This window comes from Drosophila guanche, unplaced genomic scaffold, assembly GCF_900245975.1.
Source record: "Drosophila guanche unplaced genomic scaffold, DGUA_6, whole genome shotgun sequence".
Classification (NCBI taxonomy): Eukaryota; Metazoa; Arthropoda; class Insecta; order Diptera; family Drosophilidae; genus Drosophila; species Drosophila guanche.
The window spans coordinates 4,504,938-4,529,219 of record NW_022995752.1 but is presented as its reverse complement, the minus strand read 5'-3'; the positions used below and the strand labels follow the sequence as shown (position 1 = coordinate 4,529,219).

At 44.3% G+C, this 24,282-nt stretch overlaps 1 protein-coding gene across 1 annotated transcript; it reads right to left on the bottom strand.

Annotated features, from left to right (window-relative positions):
• Nucleotides 1-18,135: 18,135 nt before the first annotated feature.
• On the bottom strand, nt 18,136-18,608 carry LOC117587754 (40S ribosomal protein S28-like). Its single transcript, XM_034278678.1, has 2 exons — nt 18,325-18,608; nt 18,136-18,260 (listed from the first exon to the last, which is right to left on the bottom strand). Exon 1 carries the CDS (start codon nt 18,569-18,571, stop codon nt 18,338-18,340), a length of 234 nt encoding a protein of 77 aa, XP_034134569.1. The 5' UTR covers nt 18,572-18,608; the 3' UTR covers nt 18,136-18,260; nt 18,325-18,337.
• Nucleotides 18,609-24,282: the final 5,674 nt, after the last annotated feature.

The window sequence follows — 24,282 nt, the reverse complement described above, 5'->3', positions numbered from 1 at the left end:
CACACGGCAGGAACATCCTGTTGCCCGCTTTGTCTGTGGTTTGTCATCATCATGTGGCAGCCACAATCCATGTGCGTCCTCGTGTGTGGCCCTGCTCTGCACTGGAATTTTTATTTTATGAATTATAAGCGACCCGAGTGGCTTGGCTTGGCTTGGGCTGGGGCTGGGGCTGGGGCTTCTTCTGCTTTGCCAACGAAATATGTAAAAATGTTTTCAAACCCAAAAAAAACACAGCATTTTTTTGTTGGGGTAAGGGGCAGGAGAATGACGGGCCCAGCATTGGCATTGACAATGAGGCAGAGGCGGTAGTAAGTGGCTGCCACAACTCGGGGCAACAACAAAGCGCTGATTGACAGGAAGCGGCAGCAGTGGCAGCGGTGGCAGCGGCACACACAAAGGAAAGGGTGGCAGGGGGCATGCCGGCACACAGATGGAACTTTCAGACAGACAGGACAGTCGTTAGGCCGATCATCGGAGCGTAGCGGGCTCAGGACATCCCGGCACATCACATGTTCTCCTCTTTCGCTCTCTCTCTCTCTCTTTTTCTCTTTCTCTATCGATTTTTGGGCATTATAAAAAGGGTTGGGGCGCCACAATTGCAGCTGCGACTTGGACGCGGGTTCATTGTTTTTATGGCATTTCATGGCGTTCTTTCCCTCTCTCTCTCTCTCTTTTACTTGCAGCCGAAGCAGACAAATTAGCAACGCTTGATTAATCTTTATGACGCGCACTGTAAGTGAAAGAAGCAACAAAGGCAGAAGCCACCAATAGCAGGAGGAGTGCACGTGATGGAAAGTATCTTCAGGTGAGTTAAGCTTCTCCACAGAATCTTCTCGCCACCATCACTCACAGAATTGCAGCTAATAATAATAGTTAAAAGCATCGTGCTCTCTCTCTCTCTCTCTGTGCCACAATGTTGCACGTGTGCATTATTGAAAGGCATTTGTCTCTTGCTACTTGCAACCCAAAAACAATTGTGTCATACGTTGCCACATTCGGTGGAGAGTCGGTTCTTTTAATGGCACCCGGAACAAGCCAGGCGGCGGCGGCGGCGGCGGCCTGATGAAAAACAAAAGAAAAACATTTCATTCCGGGCTTTGGCTGCGCTTTTGCGGGTTTTGTGGTCATAAAACGCTGGAAAAACGCTTGTTTTTTGGGGCTGTGCCGTTGTTGCAGGAAGTCCACAAAAGCTTTTTATTAGCTTCAGGGCTTTGGCTGGAGACTCCAATGGAGTTAATGGATGTTAAACGAATGAGTTGCCAAAGTCATTTATGCTGGCGGGGTGCGACGGGGTTTACTTGGGTTTGAAGTACGAGACAAATAGAGTTTTGATTGTAAACTCTGCGCGGAAACATTTGAGAATTATTAGACGGATTATTTGGGCAAAGGAAAAGGAGCTAAAGAGACAGCTGTTTAGAACTAATAAGTAGGAAAATCAAATTTGCGCTATTGAAAGCTACCAGAAAATTGTATTTTATGGCTACAGATTTAATGGAACTGTTGGCAAAACTTTTAGAGTATCTTTTGAGGCTGTCATTAGCCAAATAAATGTGAAATAAAAAAATATCAGCCACTCCTTTCATTCAAAAACAATTCAGAAATTATTTATATTCATTATATATACAAAAACATTGGCAGGAGAACCTTTTAGCTTGCCCGAACTACCTCCCTGAGTGCTGCTGCTGCCTCTAAAAATCCATTTTCCAGCTCGTTTGCCGCAGCAATTGCTGTCCTAAGCCCTTGCAAGACTCTTCCGAACATTCGGCACTTAACCCGCTCTCTGGCAGAAACAACAACAGGAGCATCAGATGCTCTAATTACGCAAACATGTTGTCCATTTGGACATGGCAGGAGCAACCCTCGCAGTGGCAAAACCTTGCTGCCTGCAGTGGATAGGAAAACCCTCGTTCCCGTATTGGAAATTATTGCTTTGGCAGTTGAAACCCTCCTTCACGCAGTGGAAACCTTTTTTGAGTGGACTCCCCAGCGTATGACACACATTTTCGACACCTGGCGTGTGTCTTCTGTGTGCGTGTGTGTGGCATGCCCCAGGGAATCAAACGGGGAAAGGGACTAGGCATGGGTTTACTCTGACTGACTGACTAAATGGAACACAATATTCTTATCCCAGCGAATAAAACGTGTTGACTGCTGACGAATTTCATTGCATGTATGACACAGCTTTGTCAGCCGCAAAGAGCTGTGTGGAGTGGAGTGAAATGGAGGAGTGTGACCTTTGATTAATGATTCGGGGAAATGCATACAGCACCCCACCCCATGCCCCATAGGGCCCTTTTTGGGTATGCAGTTTGGCAACTTAGAACCTAATTACCAAACCAAATTTTATTTATACAAAAATACAAAAATACAAAAATACAAAAATCTTCCCGCATTTTTGATGGATTTGCTGGGTTGGGCTTTTCAGGGTTCCGTGCCTGGGGGCTTGGCTGCGACCCTGAGCGTCCCTTCAGATCGGGGCTAATGATGCCCCATTGTCTTGTGATGCGTAAAAATGCTTGCAACGATGATGTTGATGATGGCTCAAAGTTCACTAATTTCTAGCTGTGAGCAGCAGCAGCAGCAGCAGCAGCAGCGACTTGCTTCAATGCTTTTTCTCTGTGTGTAGATCAGACAAAGGAGAGCAAAGGCAAAATGCGGGAAGTCGTCATCAGTGCGACGATTCATTTCCGTTTCGTGAGGGGCATGCAACAAATTTAATATGTCTCGGGAGGTTCTTCAGTTTTCTTTCTTCGTTCATTCCCTGATCGCAATTTTGCGCAGTGAACTGTAACCGGGAGTTAATTAGCTCAACGAAATCGTCGCCATAATGGATCGTGTCTAGGGGCCACACCAAGGGGCATACATTTACATAGAGAGAGGCAAGTATCTGTGGCAGGGAGTAGGGCCCTCGATGAGGGTCATCGGCAAGGAAGTCAGGCAGGAAATCTCAATGTTTGTGTGGTCTTTTTCCCTTTCCTTGGGAACAAAAAGGGTTCCAAGGGGCTGGCGGTTGAGCACTCTCAGATTGTGAGATACAAGAAATGCGACAAAGAAACAGCTACGGAAGCGTAGACAGATTTATTGGAAATCACATTTTATGGTAATCTCTTTGGGGTATTCTCACTGCATTTCATTTTCATGCATTTAGTTAACTAAAGTCTTCCTTTTGGTTGCTTTTACTTTGCTTTTTAGCTACCATTCGAGCTGCTTGACAGCTTGAAATATTTTAGATACTTAAGCGCACAGCTTTTGCCCCGCTTTTCCCGCACTTTTCATCGCCTTTCTTTCTTCAAACTAATTAGCGTGGAAAAGGAACTGAAAATGAGCTGGAAAAAGCGTTGACTTAGCTGTAGCTTCTAGGCACGTTGTTGCCACCAAATAAAACTGTGTGTGGACCTGGCGCCAAGTCATTACATGGGAGAGAAGAAGCAAGAACAATTTCCAACAACATGCCAAGTGCCAGGCACAGATACAGATACATTTTGGGCTACTTTTGAAGGGACTAACACACATAGATGCACCGACACATGGCTACATTTTTCAGGGGCGCCACCACTTGAGGGCGCAGCTTCTTCTTCAAAAGCAGCCGCACGGCTGAAAATTCTTTTACAATTTAACACAAACATAAAAAAAAACAGCAACAAAATACCAGAAAAACCCCAAAGCAGACAACACAAAAAAAAAAAACTAAATAAAAAGCGGAGGAAAAAGGCAGCAGGCAGACGTCCAAAGAATTATTTCACCTCTCTCTGGCCGAGAAGGTCTTTTGAGGAAAATTGTGGCACCTGTGCGGTTTGTATCTCTAGATGTATCTGTAGCTGTGGCTTTGCCACTGTGTCTTTTGCCAGGGCCTCTCCCTCTATCTCTCCGCTTCGGTGTCTTTTCTTTTTGAGGCAAACAAATAAACTTGCGGCCGAGTTATGACAGTCGACTCCAGCCACTGCCACATCGAAGGAGTCCTGGAGACGGGGAGACGGGGCCGTGGCCACAGGAAACATTATTCTTAGTTAGATGCTAATTAATTAGAAGACGCGGAGGAGTAGGAAGGTGCCCCAGCCAGGGGCCAAATATTCGGTGGCAGCAACACTGCAACACTGGCAGCCACTTCTGCTGCGGCATGTGGGAGGAAACACAAGGCGATGTTGTCGAACCAGCAGTCGCACCACTGCCCCTGCCACAGCATGCTGTGAATGCAGTCGAGAATGACATTTTTTCTCTTTGGGTGGAAAGAGTGCGGTACACAGAGGTTGACAGGTATAAATTTTGTTGGTTGTGGTTTTCGTCAGGGCCAGAGAGTGAGAAAAGGAGGCAGCAGAGGAGCCGCCGAAATTCGGTTACAGATGGAGGAGTGGCAGTCATTATATGGAAGAAATCCTATGAATTTAGCCACAAAATGTATGGAAAAGCATGTTTAATATTAGCTTAATGAATACTTCAGGCATTCAATCAATTATTTCTAAGAATTTCAATTAATTCAAGTATAAATAGAAACACATTTAATCAAATGAAATATATTTTAGTCCATCAAAAGAGTTTCCTTATACCTCGCCTGCGTTTAGAATGATTTATGCAGAGAGTAGAACATTTCAAAAAACAAAAGCCCCACAAATTCAGCTTTGTTTTATTTGGAAACTATTCTTCATTTTTGTCTGCGGAAAGCAAATTCAAAATTCAATTGTCTGAGGCTACGTTTTTGGCTGAAGAATTTGCTGTATAGAAGTATAATTAAATCAATCAAATGTCATCAATCATCAGGGCAAATGAAATATTCATGAACATGCATGAATAAGCCACAAACTAAAGCCAAACTCAGACAAACACAGGAGCCACAGCTTGGAGTGGCTGGTTGTGGGTTTCCTCAAGATTTTATAATAATGATTGAGAGCGCTGCGTTTGGCTGCTGCCAACTTGTTTACACAAATTTTAATTGGTGTAATTATGATTTTTACACGATATTAATTATGCATGCGCCGTTCGCGCGATTGCGGCACTGCATCTTTGCAGATGAACGAACAAGCATCTGGCGGATGCCTCCCCAATCTCGCCATTCAGATTCTAAACAATTTCCCAAAGTGAGTGAAGTATCAAGTGGGGGGTGTGAGCGGAGACTCATTAAAGTTATTTACAACAAGCAGCACAGAAGAAAGAATGATATCTGGGTGGAATTTTAATTACCTCTCGAACAGCAAGTGTGGAAATTATGAAATACTTCGCCACAGAGGGAGTGCTGCCAGAGAACTGTGAAGTTGCCAGGCAGATCTGCATCTGGCAGATAACAATCTGGTATCTTTCGGGAGGGAAAGCAAAGATCTTTCTCCACAAACACACAAGAGAGAGAAATGCTCGAAGATATTCTTTCTTTTTTGTTGCTGTTGCTGTTGCTGTTGTTTCTTTTTCTAGCACTTTTACGACCTGCTCCGGCTGCCGCTTTGTATCTCGTATCTATAAGATACAGCAGGTTATTTTGATTAGCCCGAGATGTTGACAGTTTGACTTTTTCTTAATTTGTGTTTAATTAATGTTGGTTTGGGTCGGGGTTCGGGGGTTCGGTGGTCCGGGGAGCTGGGCAAAATATGGGGCAAAATGGGTTAGTTATGCGTGGAATGCAGGGGGAATGCTGGCAGGCGATTAGATTTAACCTTTGCGGTGCATGCACCAGATTGTGGATACACATATTTATCGTGTAGAGACACTATTTTCAGGGACTTTCCCTTCATTTATTTCCTCATATATTTTGATAGCCATTATAATTATAATATTCTCATAAAAGCTGCTGCGTTGCTGGTTGCTCATTTTTCGCCCATTCTTTTCTACTCCTCCGCTAGATTTATTCATTTACTTATTTGTTTAGGCAACAGAACCCCTTTCTTTTTTGCTTCTTGCACCTATTTATTGCACATCTGCTTGCAGTTCGGCTCTTATCGGAAAATAAAAACACTTTTTCCTTGTGTTATTCCTTCTGTTTTCTTTCTGCAAAAGAATGACTCAAAGTTCTGGCTTCATTTAGCCAGTTTTGTGTTAATTACCAATCTTTGCCAACTAAACTTAAGGCAATTTGATAAAGAAACTTGTTTCCGCCCCGTGCCTCCATGGCTCCATGGCCATTTCCTAATTGATTATTTGGTTTCATTATTTATGCACCCGATACTCGCTTCATGCATTTATGCAATTGTTTATTTATCTTTCTTCACTTTGTGATTTCGTCTAGCTGGTTTTATTTACATAATTGCTTGTGGGGATTTTGGATTTTGATTTCAACACAAAGCAGCAATTGTTTCTTAATTGATTTCTGCAGAGATTGATTGAGATGCAACGAGAATTCACTGCGATTTCCGCTAAGGTTTCTTCTCTTGACTGGGTGCCACTCACCTTTAAGTTTTATTTTTTGCTGTTGAAAGGTATAAAATCTTTATGTATTTTTTTGTTAGATTTATCTGCTGATTGTAATCCTTAGTTTTGTTGCACAATTTCGTGGCGGGTATTGAGGGGGATTTTTGTTTTTCCCTTGCCACTAAAACACTCAAAAATTGTAAATGCAAAATAAATGCAATTCACACGATCGATGCGCCGATGCACACGCGAAAGATTTTGTATCTTTTGGATCTCTGGTTTAGGCTTTGCATATGTTGGTGGAGGGCCCTTCTATGTGGCACATTTCACACCAGAGCACACTTTGCCCCGCATTGATGGCGACGCCAAAAGCACAGTTGCCGCATTTTAAACACACTATCTATTCGGTTATTCTTGCCTCCGATTCGATGCGATTTCTGTGGCACTCTGTGGCGACACTCCGCGATACGCGCGCGAACTTCGCCGTTTTACCGAAAACTACTCGTATATTGTCGTACTGCAAGAAGCGTTGCTGTTGCCACGGGCGCTGGGATGAGTCTGAAACGCCGTCGCGCGACTCTAGACCGCGGCCCGGCCCGGCGCGTTGTTCGCTGCTTGCCTCAGCGTTTGCTGCTACGCCGACGTCGACTGCGGAGCGCTCTCTGGGCGGCCTGAGGATTGTGTTTTGAGGGTTGCCGTTCGGTCGGTCGGTGGCTTTCGATGCTTGTAACGCGCCGAGCGAAGGTTGACGAGCGATTGAATGGAACGAGCGATGTAAAGCCGCAAAGGAGCTGCTATGACGACGATGGCAGCAGCAGCGGCGGCACGAAGAGCAGTTTGTGTGGCATGTGGCATGTGGCATGTAAAAACCGAACGAAAGTCAATTGCTGTATGTATTGGTGTTGTAAAAGTGGACGCTAAGAGAGCCAGCCAAATGGTAGAAGAGTGAGCGAGAAAACGCGAGAGAGGGAGACTGAAAGAGCGGCGTTTCGTTGAGTTTTGCAGTCTCGCGCTCTTTGGAGCTGGTTCTCTTTTGTGGGTTCCATTTGGCTGTTCTCTTTTTAGAGTTTCAGGTAGCCAAAGTGAATTGTACATTTGGGTTTGCTTGTCTTTTCATCTTTAATATATTTGTATGCATACTGGAGAATATTTTAATTTGTTGTTAATATCTTAACCTCTGCCTGGCTCCCCTTTCTACTAATTCCTAGACATATATTGGCAGTAAACTCTCCCAGGAGACTCTCAGAGTTACCTGCCCCAGCATATACACCTGTGCAACACTTTGTGCTACTCCAACTTGAATAGAAGTTTGCAACTCCAATTTCTCTTTCCATGATGCTTGCTCTTCTGATAAGAATTTCTCTTTCAAATGTTGTATAAGACTTTGAATTTCCCCTTTTTGCCGGAACATCCGAAATTTAAGCGAAACACAACAAAAGAGCAAATTTTGTAACTGTTGATTTTGTTTTTACTTTCCTTGAGATACATTTTCACGAGTAAATAAATTGTATACCAATTTTTGTTGAGGTGTCTGCCTGGCGGGGACGCTGATGAATTTCCAATAATTGCCGCTCGCATTAATCAAGATATTCACACACTCGGCGACACATGGAAGAGATGCGAGATATGGGATACAAGCTGCAAGCGGTGAAGATGGGTAGATACTACATTCGCCTCGTGCGTAACGCGCCGCAACTTGTCATAATGTGGCATTATGGTCGGGCTTTAGGCCCGTTTGTGATTTTCCATTGGGGTAGAGCGAAGAGAGCGCCGATCTTGTCGATGATTTATGGAACGCTTCGCTTTGTTTGCGCGATACAAAACTCTCCTCCACGCTAGAGTCTGCAGCGGGTGGAAGGGAGGGGACGGGCAGGGGACGGGCAGGGTTAGTGGAACGCGGTATGAGAGTGCGTGTGGGGGCGGGGGCTGCACTTGTAGATGGTATCGGTTTATGGTCTCTCGCCTGCCTCGTTTTTTGATTGATTGGTCGAGCGCACTTGGAGTGGGGCAGGGGATGGTTGTTTGCCTCCAGGGGCGGCCGATACTCGCGTGTGTCGCTCTGTTACTTTCGAATGTTTTCTGACTTGGTGACACAGTTTTCAATAGAGCTAGAGCTGCCCCATGAATAGTTCGAGTGTTGTCGCGGCTAATCTGCTTAATCCATACAGCGTTTCCAATGTGTGACCTCATAAGGTGTGATCGGAAGGGTTTTTGGAGGTTTCCAATAGATGTGAGCGGAGTTTGGATCTATTGAAAATGGAAACTTCTATTTATTGAATACAGTAGCTGCCGTACGGGTAAATACAACTCTTTAGACATTAATTTCCAAAGGCTTTAGGTGGATAAATATGTACATATGTACATACATGTGCTAGTACATAAACGTACATATTTACATACATACATACATACATACATATGTACATAGAGACGTATCGTTGGAGCTAGATGCACGTTTTCTGTTACACTTCGTTATTAGCATCGCAATTTTCTGTGGATCGCGCCCTCTCTCTTATTTGTCTCTCTTATGATTGAGTGCTTCTCTAGTTTCGCAATCGTTTGCCTCTCGCACTCAATACAAACTGTCCACAACTCTCGCAACAACAACAATGAAAGAAACACCCAACCGAACTCTCTGGCCACCGACGCTCTCACTCTCAGCAAAAACACACAAACAACATAAGTGAACCTCAAGCAGTAACCAACGGGACTTAAATTTTTCTGCGTAGATTATTTGTTTTTGTCCTCTATTTCTTATTGCAAGCGAGTTTCAAGGTTAGTTGCCAAAGCAAAGAAGCAAAGTGCAAGTGAAAAGTGTGTTTTTTTATGTTTTTATAAAGTTTCCACATTAAGCTGCTACAAAGTGAAAATATTTGACGAATCATGAAGCAATTATATAAGGAGGTCTCGTCGGCTGCGCGTCTTCGTTCGTTTTATTTCCATAGAGTTCAGTGCTTGTTTGCTTGTCGAAGAAAACTTCAACTCCTTTTCTTGCAATGGGCAATTTTAAACCCCATGCCATCAAAGTGTTAATCAGCACACTCCATTGTCGTTTTACTCACATTTACAGCGCAGATCCCTTTCCCTCGCACTTGTTGACAGCATTGTTAGGGGAGAAATTTCGCCGACGAGACCTCCTTATATAATTGCTTTATGTGACGAATAAAAGGTTTCCACTTCGTCTTCCACTTTGGCTGAAATATTTTGTCGATGCTTTCCTATGCATTTAATCCTTAAAAGTGTGCATCCATTTCAAATTAAATCCGCTAGCAAACATCGATCGATTGATATTGCTCAAACAATTCCTCATTTGACGCACCAATTCCTCATCCTACAAACAAACAAATAGCTTCTTCGCGGCACAAACAAACGATCCCCTGCCATGCCGCGACACAATCTGTATCTTGTCCAAGGCTGCGAGACGACTGCAAACAACTCAACAGAAACTGACAGCTAAATATGAAGTTTAAACAAATGCTGTGCTAATCGCATATCTGGCTGATAAATTTATCGAACTCTCCTTCTACCCCTACTCCTCGAAAGGGGCTGTGTAAATATTCATTCATGATAAGACGACAGACAGTCTTGTGCAGTCCGCACTCCGGATCCTCTGTGCTCTGTGCTCTGTCCTCTGGCCCGACAATTTGTATATTTATCTGCTTGCAGGCTGATTGCATTTTTGTGTAAATTCCCGTGGCCATAACCATTTGTGGACTCTCTACCCCCTCTACCCTCTCTACCCTCTCTACCCTCTCGCTGACAGGCAAACATTCCGACAGACAGCGGGCAGCGCGCAGGCGCAACAGTTTTGTTCGTGGAAGAGTTATTGAATGAAGTCGGCTGGTTGTTCGGCTGTTTGTTTGCATAAATGATAAATTGCTAATTGATAAGAATAGACGTAGCCAAAGAAAAACAGAAAGAAAGAGAGACATTTTCCCATTTCCTGTATGTTGGCGTAGGGTTTCCTCCACAGCTGTAAGTCTGCCTTTTTTTACCGCTAAAACGAATGTACAAATTTACCATGAGTGTAAGGACTAAAGGAAATGTGATCTGCACTCTTTTGCCTCTCAAATTTCCTGTCCTCTCTCTCCCTCTCTACCTTTAACTCCAATTCTAAACTAACGAAGTTTTATTCGTGTCCCAACCCACTGATACACTTCAACAACAACATCTCTTGGCGGAGCCGCTGACTTTAACGCGTGCCAACTTCAGAAGTTTCCAGAAGTTTGCCTCTGCGCCCCTGTGTCCCCACCCCGAACTGTTGCTACCTTCCGCTTACATCAAATCAATTGCCTCCTCGAATGATGGTGTGTGCCCCTCAGCAGCATTCGCCATTCGCCATTCGCCTCACGTACACGCATATCAATTGTTACTGCTTCGAGGGCTCTGGCAAATGATGGGCCCAGGCCCAGGCCCAGGCCCGAAGAGGAGAGAGTGCGAGCAAGCCACTGAATGAATGAAATGAATGGATGGGATGAATGTGAGTGAGTGACGGGTTGCCAGCTTTGGCTGTAAGGTTGTCTTAACTTTGGCATCGACAGGCAACTGCTGCCACTCTGTGTATGATATGGATTCTATGGTATATATGCATATTGACTGGGTCTGGGGTATCTGGTATCTGTTGCTGCTGCTGTTCAATAGAGACGGGGGCAAAAGTTTCAGAGCCACACAGAACAAATGAGTGGGGAATCCATTAAGTAACTCTCTCTCTCTCTCTCTCTCTCTCTACGAGGTACTCTGTGATCTAACTCTCTGGGTAAACTTACCTTTTTTGCTAATCCTAAGCCAATTTGAGAGTCAACACATAACTGACAGGCATAGTTCCCACAGCAAAAACACTCTCCAATGAATGAACTTTGCTGCAGATCAGATTTTTAAAAGCAATTTTCTACTCATCAAGTGCGGGCAAGAGTGGGGGGGAGTGATGCCAGCTTCAGCCTTCGTCCTTTGGGCAGACAGACATCTCTTGGCCACAACATAGCTTCAGCTACACAACCAAGACCCATCTTGGCCCGGCTTGCAACTTCAACTCGGAACTCACTTCGTCTCCCTTCTATGGCCAATGCTCGTTTCGACTACTTGCTAATCCCTCAAGCGCATCAGCAGCAGAAACAGAACAGAAACAGCAGCAAAATGTTCCAGAAAGTAAGTCAAATTCTCTTCTGCCCCTTTCCGTTAGCTCCCCTTTCCGCTTCGTTCTGTTTCTTTTTCGTTTTTGTTGTGTTCTGGCTATTTGACTGGGGTTCTGGTCGGGTCTGTTCTGGGCTTCTGTTCCTAAGCTCGTTGATGTGTTAATTGACCAAAATTTCGTACACACTAGTAGCCGGAGGGCGACATGGTGGTTGCTGACGAGTGGGCGGGCGGGGAGGGCAGGGGAAGTTAACTGTAATGGAAACTGCAGCAGAGATGGTCGATATTAAATCCCTGTAAAACTTAATTAGAAATTCCATTTTTGGCTTTTGAGAGCATTACACGTGACGCGTTACCAATTATCGACTAGACTGCACTCCGGTTCTTTCTCTGACGCTGGCGCTGGCGCTGCTTCTGGTTCTGGTTCTGGCTCTCTGGTTTTTGGCTCTTGGATTTCGATTCGATTCTGATGCTGATGCTGATGCTGATGCCGATGCGAAAACTGTTGCATCTACTGAACGAGGTCGTCTGGTACTGAACACGGCAACGGCACTGATATACGGCTATCCGGATCCGTACCATCCGTAGAGCGTTAAGCTGCTGTACACATCGCCAATTAAAAATGCCTTTTGAATGGGGCCAGCCGGCAGTCGCAAAAATGATGATGGTGGCAGGCAAGAAAAAAAGAAAAATAAAATAGCGAAAAATAGAGCAGCTATAACATTTACCTGCCCTTAACAGGATAACTGCCGGAAAACAGTTATTGTGCAAATGACTGGCGATGGGCGATGTGAGTCACGAATATGTAGAGGGATATTCTGTTCACTTTTGACCGTTTATGTGGAGAAATACTCACTATATTCCATTGTGACATCTAAGATACAATTTTTCTGCAGGTTTTCTTTGAAACTATCGATATTATTATTACGATTGTAAGTCGATACTTTATTGCATCTTTGATGCGAGCTTCGATTAGATGAAAGCTCGATTTATTTTCCGATTTTATTATCGTTTTTCGGAGCGATATTCATCCCTACACCTCACGCTTGCATCTCTATGGGTGTGGGCCACTAACGGTAAACGCTGCACGACTGCACGTACAGCTGCAGCGGAAATGCGTTTGCAAAATGGCGCCGACGTGCGTGCTAATGAACGTTCTACGGGAACGTTTGCACGTCAGATCCTACAACCAGGCTCCGGCATCCAGGCAGCCAGGCAGGCAGGCAGCCAGCCAGTCAGCAGGAGAGCCGGCCAACAAACAAAATGATGGCTCAGCCCGGCACGGCATCAATGTTAATTCGCCAAAGCAGATGCCAGATGACCCACAGCACCCAACACCCAATCCAAATCCCCAACCATGGCACAACCCTCATGCAGTTGTCTATTGAAAAATCACAGGCCTGAAATTGAACACATTTTGTCCATTTTGTGGTTTTGTTGCAAGAGCAACAGCAGCGGCAGGGGATGTGGCATCAGGAGGCAACAATTGAAGCCCAGTCAACCCAGTCCACTTTTTGGGTAGATTTTTGGAGGATTTGTTTAGTATGCAAGGCGGCGAAATGTTAACGTAAAACGCAAACCCACTGCAAAATTTGACTGAGAATGCCACGACAGGAGGGATGCGGTTAAGTGGGGCAGACTGGTACTGAGGTCTTTTTGGGAAGGGGCTGGAATAATGACAGTCAACTGTCAAAACTTCAAATGCATGAGCGGCATCATGATGAACAGCAGCAGACGCTCAACGTCAGATGCCATTAGGTGAAAGGCAGCCAAAATGTTGCGGTAATCTGTTGGGGGAAACAAAAGAGATTATACTGGCATAGGAATCAGGGATTTAGCCAGGGAAATATCAATTAAAAATCTACTAAAGCTTCTTGCAACATTCCCCCAGACATTGGTCATCAAAAGACGTTCAATTGCCAGGGAAGTTTGCCCATGAAATTCTCAAAATTTTAAATATTATTACAGTAAGCTTGTAATGTAACGACTTGGCCGGAACTTTAAGGGCGAAAGAGAGACAGCTCTAAATGGTCGTCAGCTGTCGTAAAATGTCGATGGCATTAATGCTTATATTTTTTGCAATTAAATAAAAATGTCGTAAAACAGGGGCCTGCCTTTACAGGGGCTTTACGACTTAACCCGTTCGAGACAGAGGTGTCAGAAATGTGCGTTGGAAATTGTCTAATTAGAAATTCATAAAAAGGCTGGCAGACCAGGCGGAAAAGTTCTCGGCCATCTCTCTCACTCGCTGGAAATCGCTTCTCGAACGTGACGTTGTAAAAATCGTATAAAATTATTAAAATATTTCTTGAAGCTGTCGGACTAGAGTGGCTTCTATTGCACAATGGCCCATAAATTCGATGAACAAATTGTCACTGCACGTTTCGATAATAACAGAAAATAGAATAATACAAATAAAAAATGCTACACGCAGGATGTCGGCAATGAGGCGACGATGGCTTCAAGTGGGTGGAGACCTCGAGACTCCGGAGAGACCCGTTGCAGCTCTCTGCCTTTCTGCTAAATTTTGTTTTGTTTACGAATACTTGAAAGACATTTCGGTCGAGCACGAAATTTGTGGAAATGCCTCACCCAGTGATAATGTTGTAGGTGCACCCTCTCTTCGAGAGGGTATATGGGGTACGAGGAGCAGTCAGATCATTTATCTCCGCTCTTAAATGAGTTTTCTCTTAGAAACGTCTTACAGAACCCTTTCAATATCGAATCGTTACTTTTAGATAGCAAGATCTTTCAGCAAGAGTATCCAAATGTTCGACTCTCTATCCTTAGCATTTCTCTCTTATTTTTGTATAATTTTTCAATTGAAATCACTTTGTTTATGGAATGGTTTGTGGCTGTGTTGCTCTGTGGCTCTATGGCTCTGTGGGTGCTATTTCTGCGTGAGGTCGGTCAGTTTTCTATTGAATTGTCAAATGGATACCAGAGAGTCAGAGTCAGACACCCACTACACCCACACCCCACACCCCACACCCACATCCATCCACACGCAGAGCAATAGAACTAGGAAGTCGTCGCTTGTGGTGGATGTTGTTTGGATAACTGTGGCACAAAAACTTTGAGTGAATTCTGAAATAAACACAAAAACTTCTTGCATTGGCAGATTCAGTGATGAGTGGCAAAGTTTGAGGAAAAGTTTTGTGGTTTATAATTTTTCGAATTAATGAATGAGAAATATATTTGTATCCACAACGAGGCAATGACGGAAGCAAAATGTTGCAGTAGGTCTCTGCGATATAAATATAAATAGACATCAGAAATGAGCTGAAGTTGGGGGACGTTTGGGATCTTTTATCAACTAATTTGAAATGATTTGGCAGAGAGAGCGAAAGTTTTGACAACAGAGTGGCCAGATCTTATGGATACTATCTACAAACCTGGAAAATTTAAACAAAAACGATTACTTTCAATTGGTAATCTAGTGGCACACTCATATTCCCTCTCTGTGCCTCAAAGTCAGCTAATTAATTGAATAAACTAACCCCAATAGAGAGACAGATCGGATAGCTGTAGGGGCGAGGCAGCCATTGGACGCCTAAAAGTCGGCATTAACAATTTAACAACCCATGTCCTACCGCCAATAGTTTATGCTCTTTATGGCTCAAAGAGCAACGACAACAAAAATGGGCAAATCATTGGTAGTGTAACTGGAACTGCAACGGCAACTGCAACAATGCGACCGCAACAACATAATGTGCAATATGTAAATGCATTGTGCGGCCATTTTCTGTGTAAACTAAACAAATTACAAACTAATTTCCAGCACAGAAAAACCAGTTGGGGCAGGGCTGCTATGCGGAACCGAACAATGCAACGCGAAGCGCAGTGCAACCTGGAAATCGGAATACCAAAAGCGAGACCGCGTCAACACGCCATCAGCCGCAACAACAACGACAAAGGACCAACAGTACCCCCCCCCAACTACTATCCCCTCCCCCTGTAATCACAAACGCCTTTTGCACTGCACCTCATTTATTACATTCCATTTATGCAATTGCACCAAAATCCATGTTTGCGGTTAATGGAAAAATTATTTATTTAAATAAAATGTATTCGACACGCCACTGGGAGGGGGTGCGGGAGTGAAAGTCACGCTGGGATTTTGCTTTTAGTCTGGGTTGGGTGGCAAAATTGTTGCTGACATCGATGCCTCACCATAACATGGGCGTTGGCACGCCCCCATCTACATAGTACATATTCCTTTGTCCTCTATAGCTTTGGCTGCACGGATTGTTTTGGGTTGTGCATTCTGGTCGTCATGGCGGCAGTTTTGGAGTTTTTTTTTGTACGGATTTTGCTCCAACTGTGAGAGTGCTCTCTGTGAAATGGCGGCAATAATGGGTTTCTAATGGATTTGTAGGCAAACTTTTCGTGAATTGAGCTTGTCACAAATTTATGGTAATGCAAAGGAAATTATATTCACCTTTATACCAGCACAAAACCGCGTGTAAACTGTATATTTCCACTATCTCTCTGGCGGCTGGCTCCTGATCGGTCTCTGCCCCTCTGTGACGTCGCTGCCTGTACTCGGTGCTTCTGCCCAATCTGCGTGGATGCTTGTTCCCACCCGCTCGGCTTCTCGGCTCGCTACGATTCTGGCTTCGTGCTCTTCTTCGTGACAAATGCCTCGGCTGTTGTCTTCGCCGCGTCTCTGCCCGAAACCTATGCTACGCTGGCTGATCCTCTGCCAGCTTGACGCTTTGCTGCATTATTTCCCTCTGCTTTGCTGTTCTTTCTACCTGCTTCTCTATCTTTGCCTGTAGCTTCTCTGCCTTGCTGTCGATACTGTTTGCCGTTTTACCGTACTTTGTACCGTTGTATTGCCGGGAATCTGGGGATGAAACCACTGGCTAGAGATGGCCAACTCCGAGCTAAGAGACCCACATTCTAAAGAGGTTTTGTTTTCTTTCGCAAAATGGATAAAATTCAAATGGCGTACAAGCACTTCTGGACAATTTCCCTAACAAGCGATAACTTTTTTTTTTCCACACAGACCACCAGAAATTGAGATAATTGCAAAACTTTTAAAAAATAAGCAAGAAAAAATGCCACAAGTTTTCATGCATAATCTAAACCAATTTTCTACCGTTCCCTGGTCATTTAACCGCAAAAATGTATGGTGGAGGAGGAGGAGAGAGAGAGGAAGCATAATTTGGGGCGCATTAATAACAAAATGAAGTGAAATTAATTAAAGAGCCAAATGAGGGAGAAGCAGAGAGAACCCAGAGAGAAAAAGACAAAGACAAAACATAATGGAAACATATTATTTGACGTTAATTTTTTGTTTTTGTTTGGGCCGCCCAGAGAGACAAGCATATTTCAAATAATGAATAACTAAATGCTGAAAGATGATGACAATAATCATTAGCATTAGCATATGGCTGGCAGTCAGTGCGCCCAAGAACATTCATCCCATCCCTAAGATGGAGAGGAGACGGGCAGACTCATTAAAAATTCCCACAATTTTCTGCGTTGCCAACTCCAGTCCGTGGAAAGCGAAAGTTTTTCCTTCTTTGCTGTTCTTTGGATTGTACTGTTTTGTATCTTTTTGTAGCCCCAACACAGCTGTTGCAGCTGCTTTGCCAATTGCCACGCCCCCTGAACCGTGGATAGGGAATAGGGGCGGACGTTTGTCGCGGTCGTCAAATGAAGAGCTTAGTTTTAATTAAATTCTCAGTTGTTTTCGGGTAAAAAGTGCTCGCAGATTTATTAGATAATTCTGCCGCCTCCGCTGCTGCAGTCTGGCTCCCATCTCTGGGGAATATCTCTCATACTCCCTCTCCTTCCCTCTTTGGGTCTCTTTTCCCCTTTGTCACTGTCAATTGTTATGTTTGGGATCGCTCTTCATATGTTCCGTTGTTCTCGGGCGACTGACTGCTCTTTAATGAACTTCGTTTTTCTGTAAAATCTAGAAAGCGGGAAAATTCCTTTCCTTTGGCAAACTCGAAAAAATTGCTAGTTCGTTGACATTCGCTCGGCTGTCTGTCTGTCTGTCTGTCGAACTGATGGAATTGCGTGGGAAACAGACAATAGTGAGGTGGAAAGCAGTGTTAAGAGAGAGATTACTGAGGGTACGGGACAAGTTGCAAGTAGTTGCTGCCTTGTAGCAATGGAAGGAACGAATATTTATGAGAAGTACAAAACAGAGTCTTGAAATATTTCTTTTATTTCTTCACCTAGTTCGGAGCATCATTTGCATTACTTTCATTGAAATTCTCCGCGAAAAGCGGCCCTTATACCTCAACACTTCCGAAAAACTATTTACATATGTACATGCTGAAAAGCTGACACGAAATTCAGATATCGTTTTTATTCAAATAATTATTTAATGTGCAGCGATGCACAATTATCTTGTTCCCTGTTATCGTTGTAAAATTATGGTTGAAATTTGTTTACATCGAATCAGCTGCATCGCCCAACTTGGCGATTTGATGTAAAATATTTGTGTAGCGCGCGTTCCCCTTGAAGTCTTCGAGGTGTACGTCTAGCTCTTAGTTTAAAGCACAGATTTTATAAGCAAAATTCAACACGCGTGGCAATGCCGTGTGTGTGTGTATTTTGTTGTTGCATTCTCGGAACGGAATCTCAGGCCCTGCTTTCCCCTGCTGTGATATCTTCGACGCGAATTGTACTGTTGGAATAAATCAAAAATAACAATTTAACTCTTCAGCAGAATAAATCAATGTCTTTTTATTGTATTATCGTATTCGATCATCTCTCGCTGGCAGACATACCTAACCGATGTCTTCTCTATACTCTTCGCATTTGTTGCCCAAAAGTATCTAAAAAATTCAGGAAAATCCCTTCAGAGCCGGTTTTCTTTGTCTTTTTGCCACACGAACTTACGATTCGGGAAATTTCAAGCACCCCAAGACATCTGCTGTGTTGTGCTCTCCCAGCAAAGCCTTCTGGCCTCACGTTCCGACTCCAAGAGTGTGAGAATGTCACCCACGCGGATGGGTCCCTTCACATTACGGATTATCTGACGGTCTTGCTGGCCCAGGAACTCCACTTTGACCTGTGTACACTGACCCTGAGAGCCAGTGCGGCCAAGAATTTTAATAACGCGAGCATAGACCGCTGATGTGTCCATGATCTTTGGAAGAATTCAAATATTTATGGCTCTAACCAAAGCTGAGATTTATTTCATTTTTTTATATGATAAACGTGACTGCTTTGCCAAGGCTTAGTTCTGTGAAAAATAAATGATCTTCCAACCTTTGAAGGTATTTCTTTCTGCTGCAAAAATCTCCAGCCCGTCAGCATGCCCCAGCGCTCTTTGGGTATGAAAAGAATCGAAAGAACAGAAAATAATTCAGCCAACCGCACAGCAGCTGCAGAAATGTCAGCCAAAACTTCAACATGCCACAAAATGGGGTGGGCTGAGGGATGAAATTGAGTTGCAACTGTCAAAAATGCAGCATGTACGAGCACGAGTATTCCATGCCACTTGTCGGCGGCGTCGGCGGTGGTGCACTTGCACTCCAGTGTTCTCCGGTTGTCGGTTGTTGGCATTTACATTTCAGGAATGGCATTTACATATTTCACTATGGATTTTTTTATTGGTGCACCTCAGTGAGGGCTGCACTACGAGTGGAGAGAGCTAACTAAAAAATTCCATTTAACAGCTTACAATTTCATAGCCATATGCAAATAAATGAAACGAAAGAGTGAGAAGTGTTGAGGGCAAGGGAGATTTTTCATTTTAAGAGTTGAAATGAAATTAGATTTTGATTTGCTCTGGACCAAAAAGTGTTGCATACTTTGACTGCGGTGGGGGGTGTGGGGTTTTTGCATTGTAAATGAGGGGCAGATACTTTTATGGTGGGACAGGATAATGGGTGACGCTCAGTGCAAGTGGGCGATGGGATGTAGAAATGGGAGAGACTTTGCCCAGAGTAAAGTGGTTGCCAGCAGAGCCTAATAGTGCTTGCCACCAGAAGTTAAAGCGTCGCATTCACAAAATGTCAATGCTGAGCATGAAAATGAAGCTGGGAAAATGGAAAACTTGCCCCAGAGGGAAAGAGAGAGCGAGAGAGCGAGAGAGGGGGAGGGTGCGCGCGCGTTCTCTCACACAAACACAGACATTTGGGCATAAATATTTAAGCCGAATGCGTTTTCATTCCACAGACATTGGCAAATAAAACAAACTGCCAATGAATCTCCCTCCAACGGGAAGGGGATAGGACGGGAGTGCCGTGTCGTATCGTACGGAAAAGTGAAACAAAGCGAAGCGACGGCAACGTCAGGTTGCCATTTTTGTGTGCTCGGCACACGCTGCGTATGAATAATTTATTTAATGAACTTGTAGCTGGAACCTGCCACTGTTGCTGCTGCCGCTGCTGTTGCTGCCGGCCATTGTATGAAAGTATCTGCGAGTACGAGTCAGCGTACGAATATGTATCTTTGTCTCTGCTGCAGACATGTTATAAAGTTTCTTTTTGCTTTTATTTTTCTTTTGTTTTTCGGGCGATTTGTTGCCGGCGAACGTTTCGTTTCGATAGTTTTCCTTCATTTTGTTTATTTCGCCTTCATTTATTCTCTCACTCTCTTTGTTTCCGCTCTTCTGACAGCCCAAAATATACAAATACTTTTTTTTTGGCAGCGTGTGTGAATGCAGTGGGGAGATATAAGAGTTTTAAAGGCCGTGACAACAGGTATTGGAATTTGGAATGAGGTTTGACATTGAGAAGAACAATATGGGGTCAAATGTGTCTACAAATAATAGTTTCCGGATTAAAATTAGAAGGTTTTATGCACGGCATAAAAGTCATTCTTGAGGTTAAATTTAAACTAAAAGAAATCAAAGGCTGAACCACACAACTCTCCCAGTTCTGCTACCAAAAAAGAGCACTGTAGAGAATAAATCCCAACTACTCTACAACAATTTTATAAAATGTTATAAAAAAGGAAGAAAACCCAAAAGCAAAACAGCTCCCAAAGTACTGCAAAACCGTTAAAATATCGACCGATACTTTTTTTCTCCTTTTCCGTTTCGTTTCGTTTCCTGCAAGTCCTTGAAGCAACTCTCGCGCTCTGTTGCTCTGTCGTACTGAATGACCTCTGGAACATTGCCGTTTGCTCGTCCGCTCGCTCGTTGGTTGTTTCTAGCGAGCGAAATTATTTATTTATAGTTCATTTGCGAGTTGGCATTCAAAGTTGTAATGTGCAACGTGGATGCCCCGAAAAATTGGGGGTTGGAGTCCCTGCCCGACTGAAGCCAGGACTTGGGGAATTTATGTGTGCGGCTAAGTACAACGACAAATTGACTTTGGGGTCCGAGGGTCAACTTCCACAACGGGTAGGACGTATCTGATGGATACTTTTTGGGTGCAGAGTGGAGATGGGTGAGTGGAGATTCGAGGGGGCCAATCTTTCAATTAGCACGGCCATTTAGGATGTAACCAAGCATTAAACAATGAGAGCCAAAGAGCAAATTGAGGCAATGCCACTGGCTCTCGTACTTGGCCTGCCACTGGTGCGGGGGAGAGCTCTGTCGGGCATTAAAATTGCATTTTCGCCATGGGACTGGGCAAACGGATGACTGGAGGACAATTATGCAAGCAAACCGCAGGATGCCACAGAGACTCAGAGTAGAGTTGCAGCGCTCAAAGCAACGCCACTTAATTTAAAATTTTAAAATCCTCTTAGGCAAATGGCATTGACCACAGCAACAAATACACACACACACACACACACAGACACAGGCAGCAGTGGACGGCAGGCCACTTGATATGACAGCTGTAGATACATTTGTATCTTAAGGCAATGCACAGACCCACACACACACACACATACGGCATCTTGTTGTTGTCACATTTTAGGCTAAGCTTCAGAATGTACTCGAGCAGACAGCGGGCTGTGGGCAGTGGACAGAGGACAGAGGACAGTGGACAGTGGACAGCATCTATTAGATATTCTAATGTCCTGCTGGTGGTCCTTTGTATCTGTGCTTATTTGTTTTCAAGTTTTCGCCCTGTCAAAAGGATATGTATCTATGCAGCTGCAGCACTTCATTATCCACACTTAGACAGACAGATACATGGAGAGACAGATACGTAGGTACGGATGCCACTGACAGCCTCAAGTGTCTTGGCAATATTTTGGCATATTCAATTTCATTTGCCAGCCACACACACAAAAGTCAAGTGTATCTAACGGATACGTTGAAGGCAGCACAATTAATCAAGTGTGTCCCGTCCCACACTTTTCGGGGCAGCTCTTTGACAGCCATTCATTTCACAAGAACCCGGAGATGCTCCTATGTGGAGGATCCTTAAGTCACATTCCCTTTCACAAATAAAATATCACTTTTTGGTGTATGCCTTCGTGACTGCCGCCAGCGACCCAGCGACCCAGCGATCCAGCGATCCTCATTGTCTCTTTTTGGGGCTTTGTATTTCTTTCGCTTTTGCCTTTAAGTGCTCCACTTTGGGGCAATGCCATAAATTGAAGAGGAGAAGGAGAGCCCTCCCGCTGCTGCAGTTCGCGTGCAAACAAGGCCCGATCACGGAAGATGATTCACGTGAATAGACAGCAGAGTTTCTTTCTTCCTTCTTTTGGCGGTTCATCGAACTGCCTCAGTCTCCACTCGCCACACCAGCGATTGATGCCACTGCCGCCTGGCGTACATGTGGCTGCATCTCTGAGCAACAAATCATTAAAAATGTATTTTCAATTTCGCTGCAAACAACCCAACGACGGGGTAAGATTCCAACAGGGAATGAAGATGGGAGACGGGAGTCGGAAAACGGGGCACGGAGGTGACAAAGGCGAAACTCGTTTCAGTTGCAATTTTCCCTCGGTTGACATTCTGTCTTCTGTCGCAAACACTTTCCACCATTTTCTCAGCAGCTGCAGCTGTCAAAGGGAGTTGCACGAGTCACAGAAGATGCACAAACTGTGCAGGCTTTAAGTGGAAAAAATACGCAAATTCTGGACAAAAAGGTGAAATTTTTTGACGTTTTTAGGAGAATAAAAGGTTTTAAGGTTTCAGTAGAAGAAAAAGCATAATGTTTGTGCAGTTTTCAGTAGAAGAAATTAGGATTTTAGTACAAGTAGGAAACAAATAATCGTTTGAGGTAGAAGAAAATACTGTGGGAGTTTTCAGCACAGAACTCTCTTTTACGTGGGTGAATACGGGGGAAAATATTCTACAGAATCATGACGGAAGAAAATACCCAACAAACCCGACTCACGACTCGTAGATTTTCTCTCTGTTGCGGCTTATCTGCCGGTTAGATCGGTTCGGCTTCAGATTTCTAATTTCGCAAAACCACCTGCAAAAAAGGAAAAAAAAAAACATCAGATCATATCCATGTCCACGCCCACCTGCCAGCGTAGAGAGAGATTCCGTTCGTTGCAGTTGCAGCAATTAATTAACTGCAGCCTTAACTAAGTCGCTGAGCTGCCCTCCTGGCCCCTTGCCACACCGCGCCTCAATCAAACTCATCATCAACGCCGAACCGGAGTGGAGTGGAGTGGAGTGTGTCTTTTGGGTTTGTAATCATGATGATCATCTCTCTACGTACACTCGCTCTTCGTGGGGGGAAGTAAATTGCATGCACGCCTTTTTAACCTAAATATGAAGAGTGCTGCCTGCCTCCCCCCACAGCCGCTGACTCTGCCACTCTCTCTCTCTCTCTCTCTCTCTCTCTCCTGGTCGACGTTCCGCCGATTGTCGCTGGTTGATAAGCGAAGCCAGCCGCGTGCTTTTATTATGGGGCACACAACCAACGATGCAACAACAGAGACTACAATGAGAGATGGCAGCGTGAGTGTCGATTGAAGGCTTCCCCTGAGCCTGAGGCGAAGTTTGATGATTTTTTGACACTTGATCAAAGAGATTAGATTTGAAATGAATTAAAGGAGGCATAGAAGATAATGTGTTTAAGTGAGAATCCAAAGATAGCCTTCCCCAAATTCCATGAAATATTTGTATATATTCCGATCTGCCATCTCAATGGTTGCCTGCCACAAGCGATCCGCAAAAAGAGCCTGCCGCAATGGATTAATGAGTCGCGCGATCAGCGATCTCTTTCGGAGAGAACGGCGGCGGGAAAACGTTTACGTGACTGAATTTTCAATTATTTTTTATTGCACTCGAATGCAGCAGAGCTGGAGGAGGATGAGGAGCAGGACGGTGGTGTGGGGAGGGGGCTGAATTGGCCTTTAATTGCAGGAAGTTGCATTTTGAATGTGCAATTTATTAAGAAATTATTTATTGTTGGCTAAAATTGATTTTGAAAGTCGTGTGACTGCACCGCCGTGTGGCATAGTGTGGGGCAGGCAGTCAGGCAACCCAAACAACCGGCTTTCCATGTAATTAGGGCCCGGTCACACTTCGGAAGAGATGGAAAATCTGCTTCTAACACCTTCTGCCTGCCGTCTGGCTCCATTTGCACGATCTACGCGGGCGCACTTCGATTTCCTGCCTGCCACACCCCAGATTGCAGTGGCCGTGGACTGGAGTTCTTCTGCAATTAATTTGATGTGTGTGCCGGGGAAGGAACTTCTTCTACCGATGCGGCTCTCTAGCTCATTGCCAACTCTTTTTTTTTTTGCATTGCCCTGGCCTGGCCCGGCCTGCCCTGGCGTTGAGTAATTGGACTCACTTTGATCTCCTATAAATAGCAACTAAATGGCACTTTGAAGTGCCATACGGGGGGCTGTTTAATTAAAAACTGCGCCTATGAAAATAAACAGAAGGCAAAAGTGACAGCACAACTGAATATTGCCCTTCCTCCATCGCGGAAGAAACTCTGCCACTATTTTTCACTTGTATTTTTTGCGTGTAACTATTTC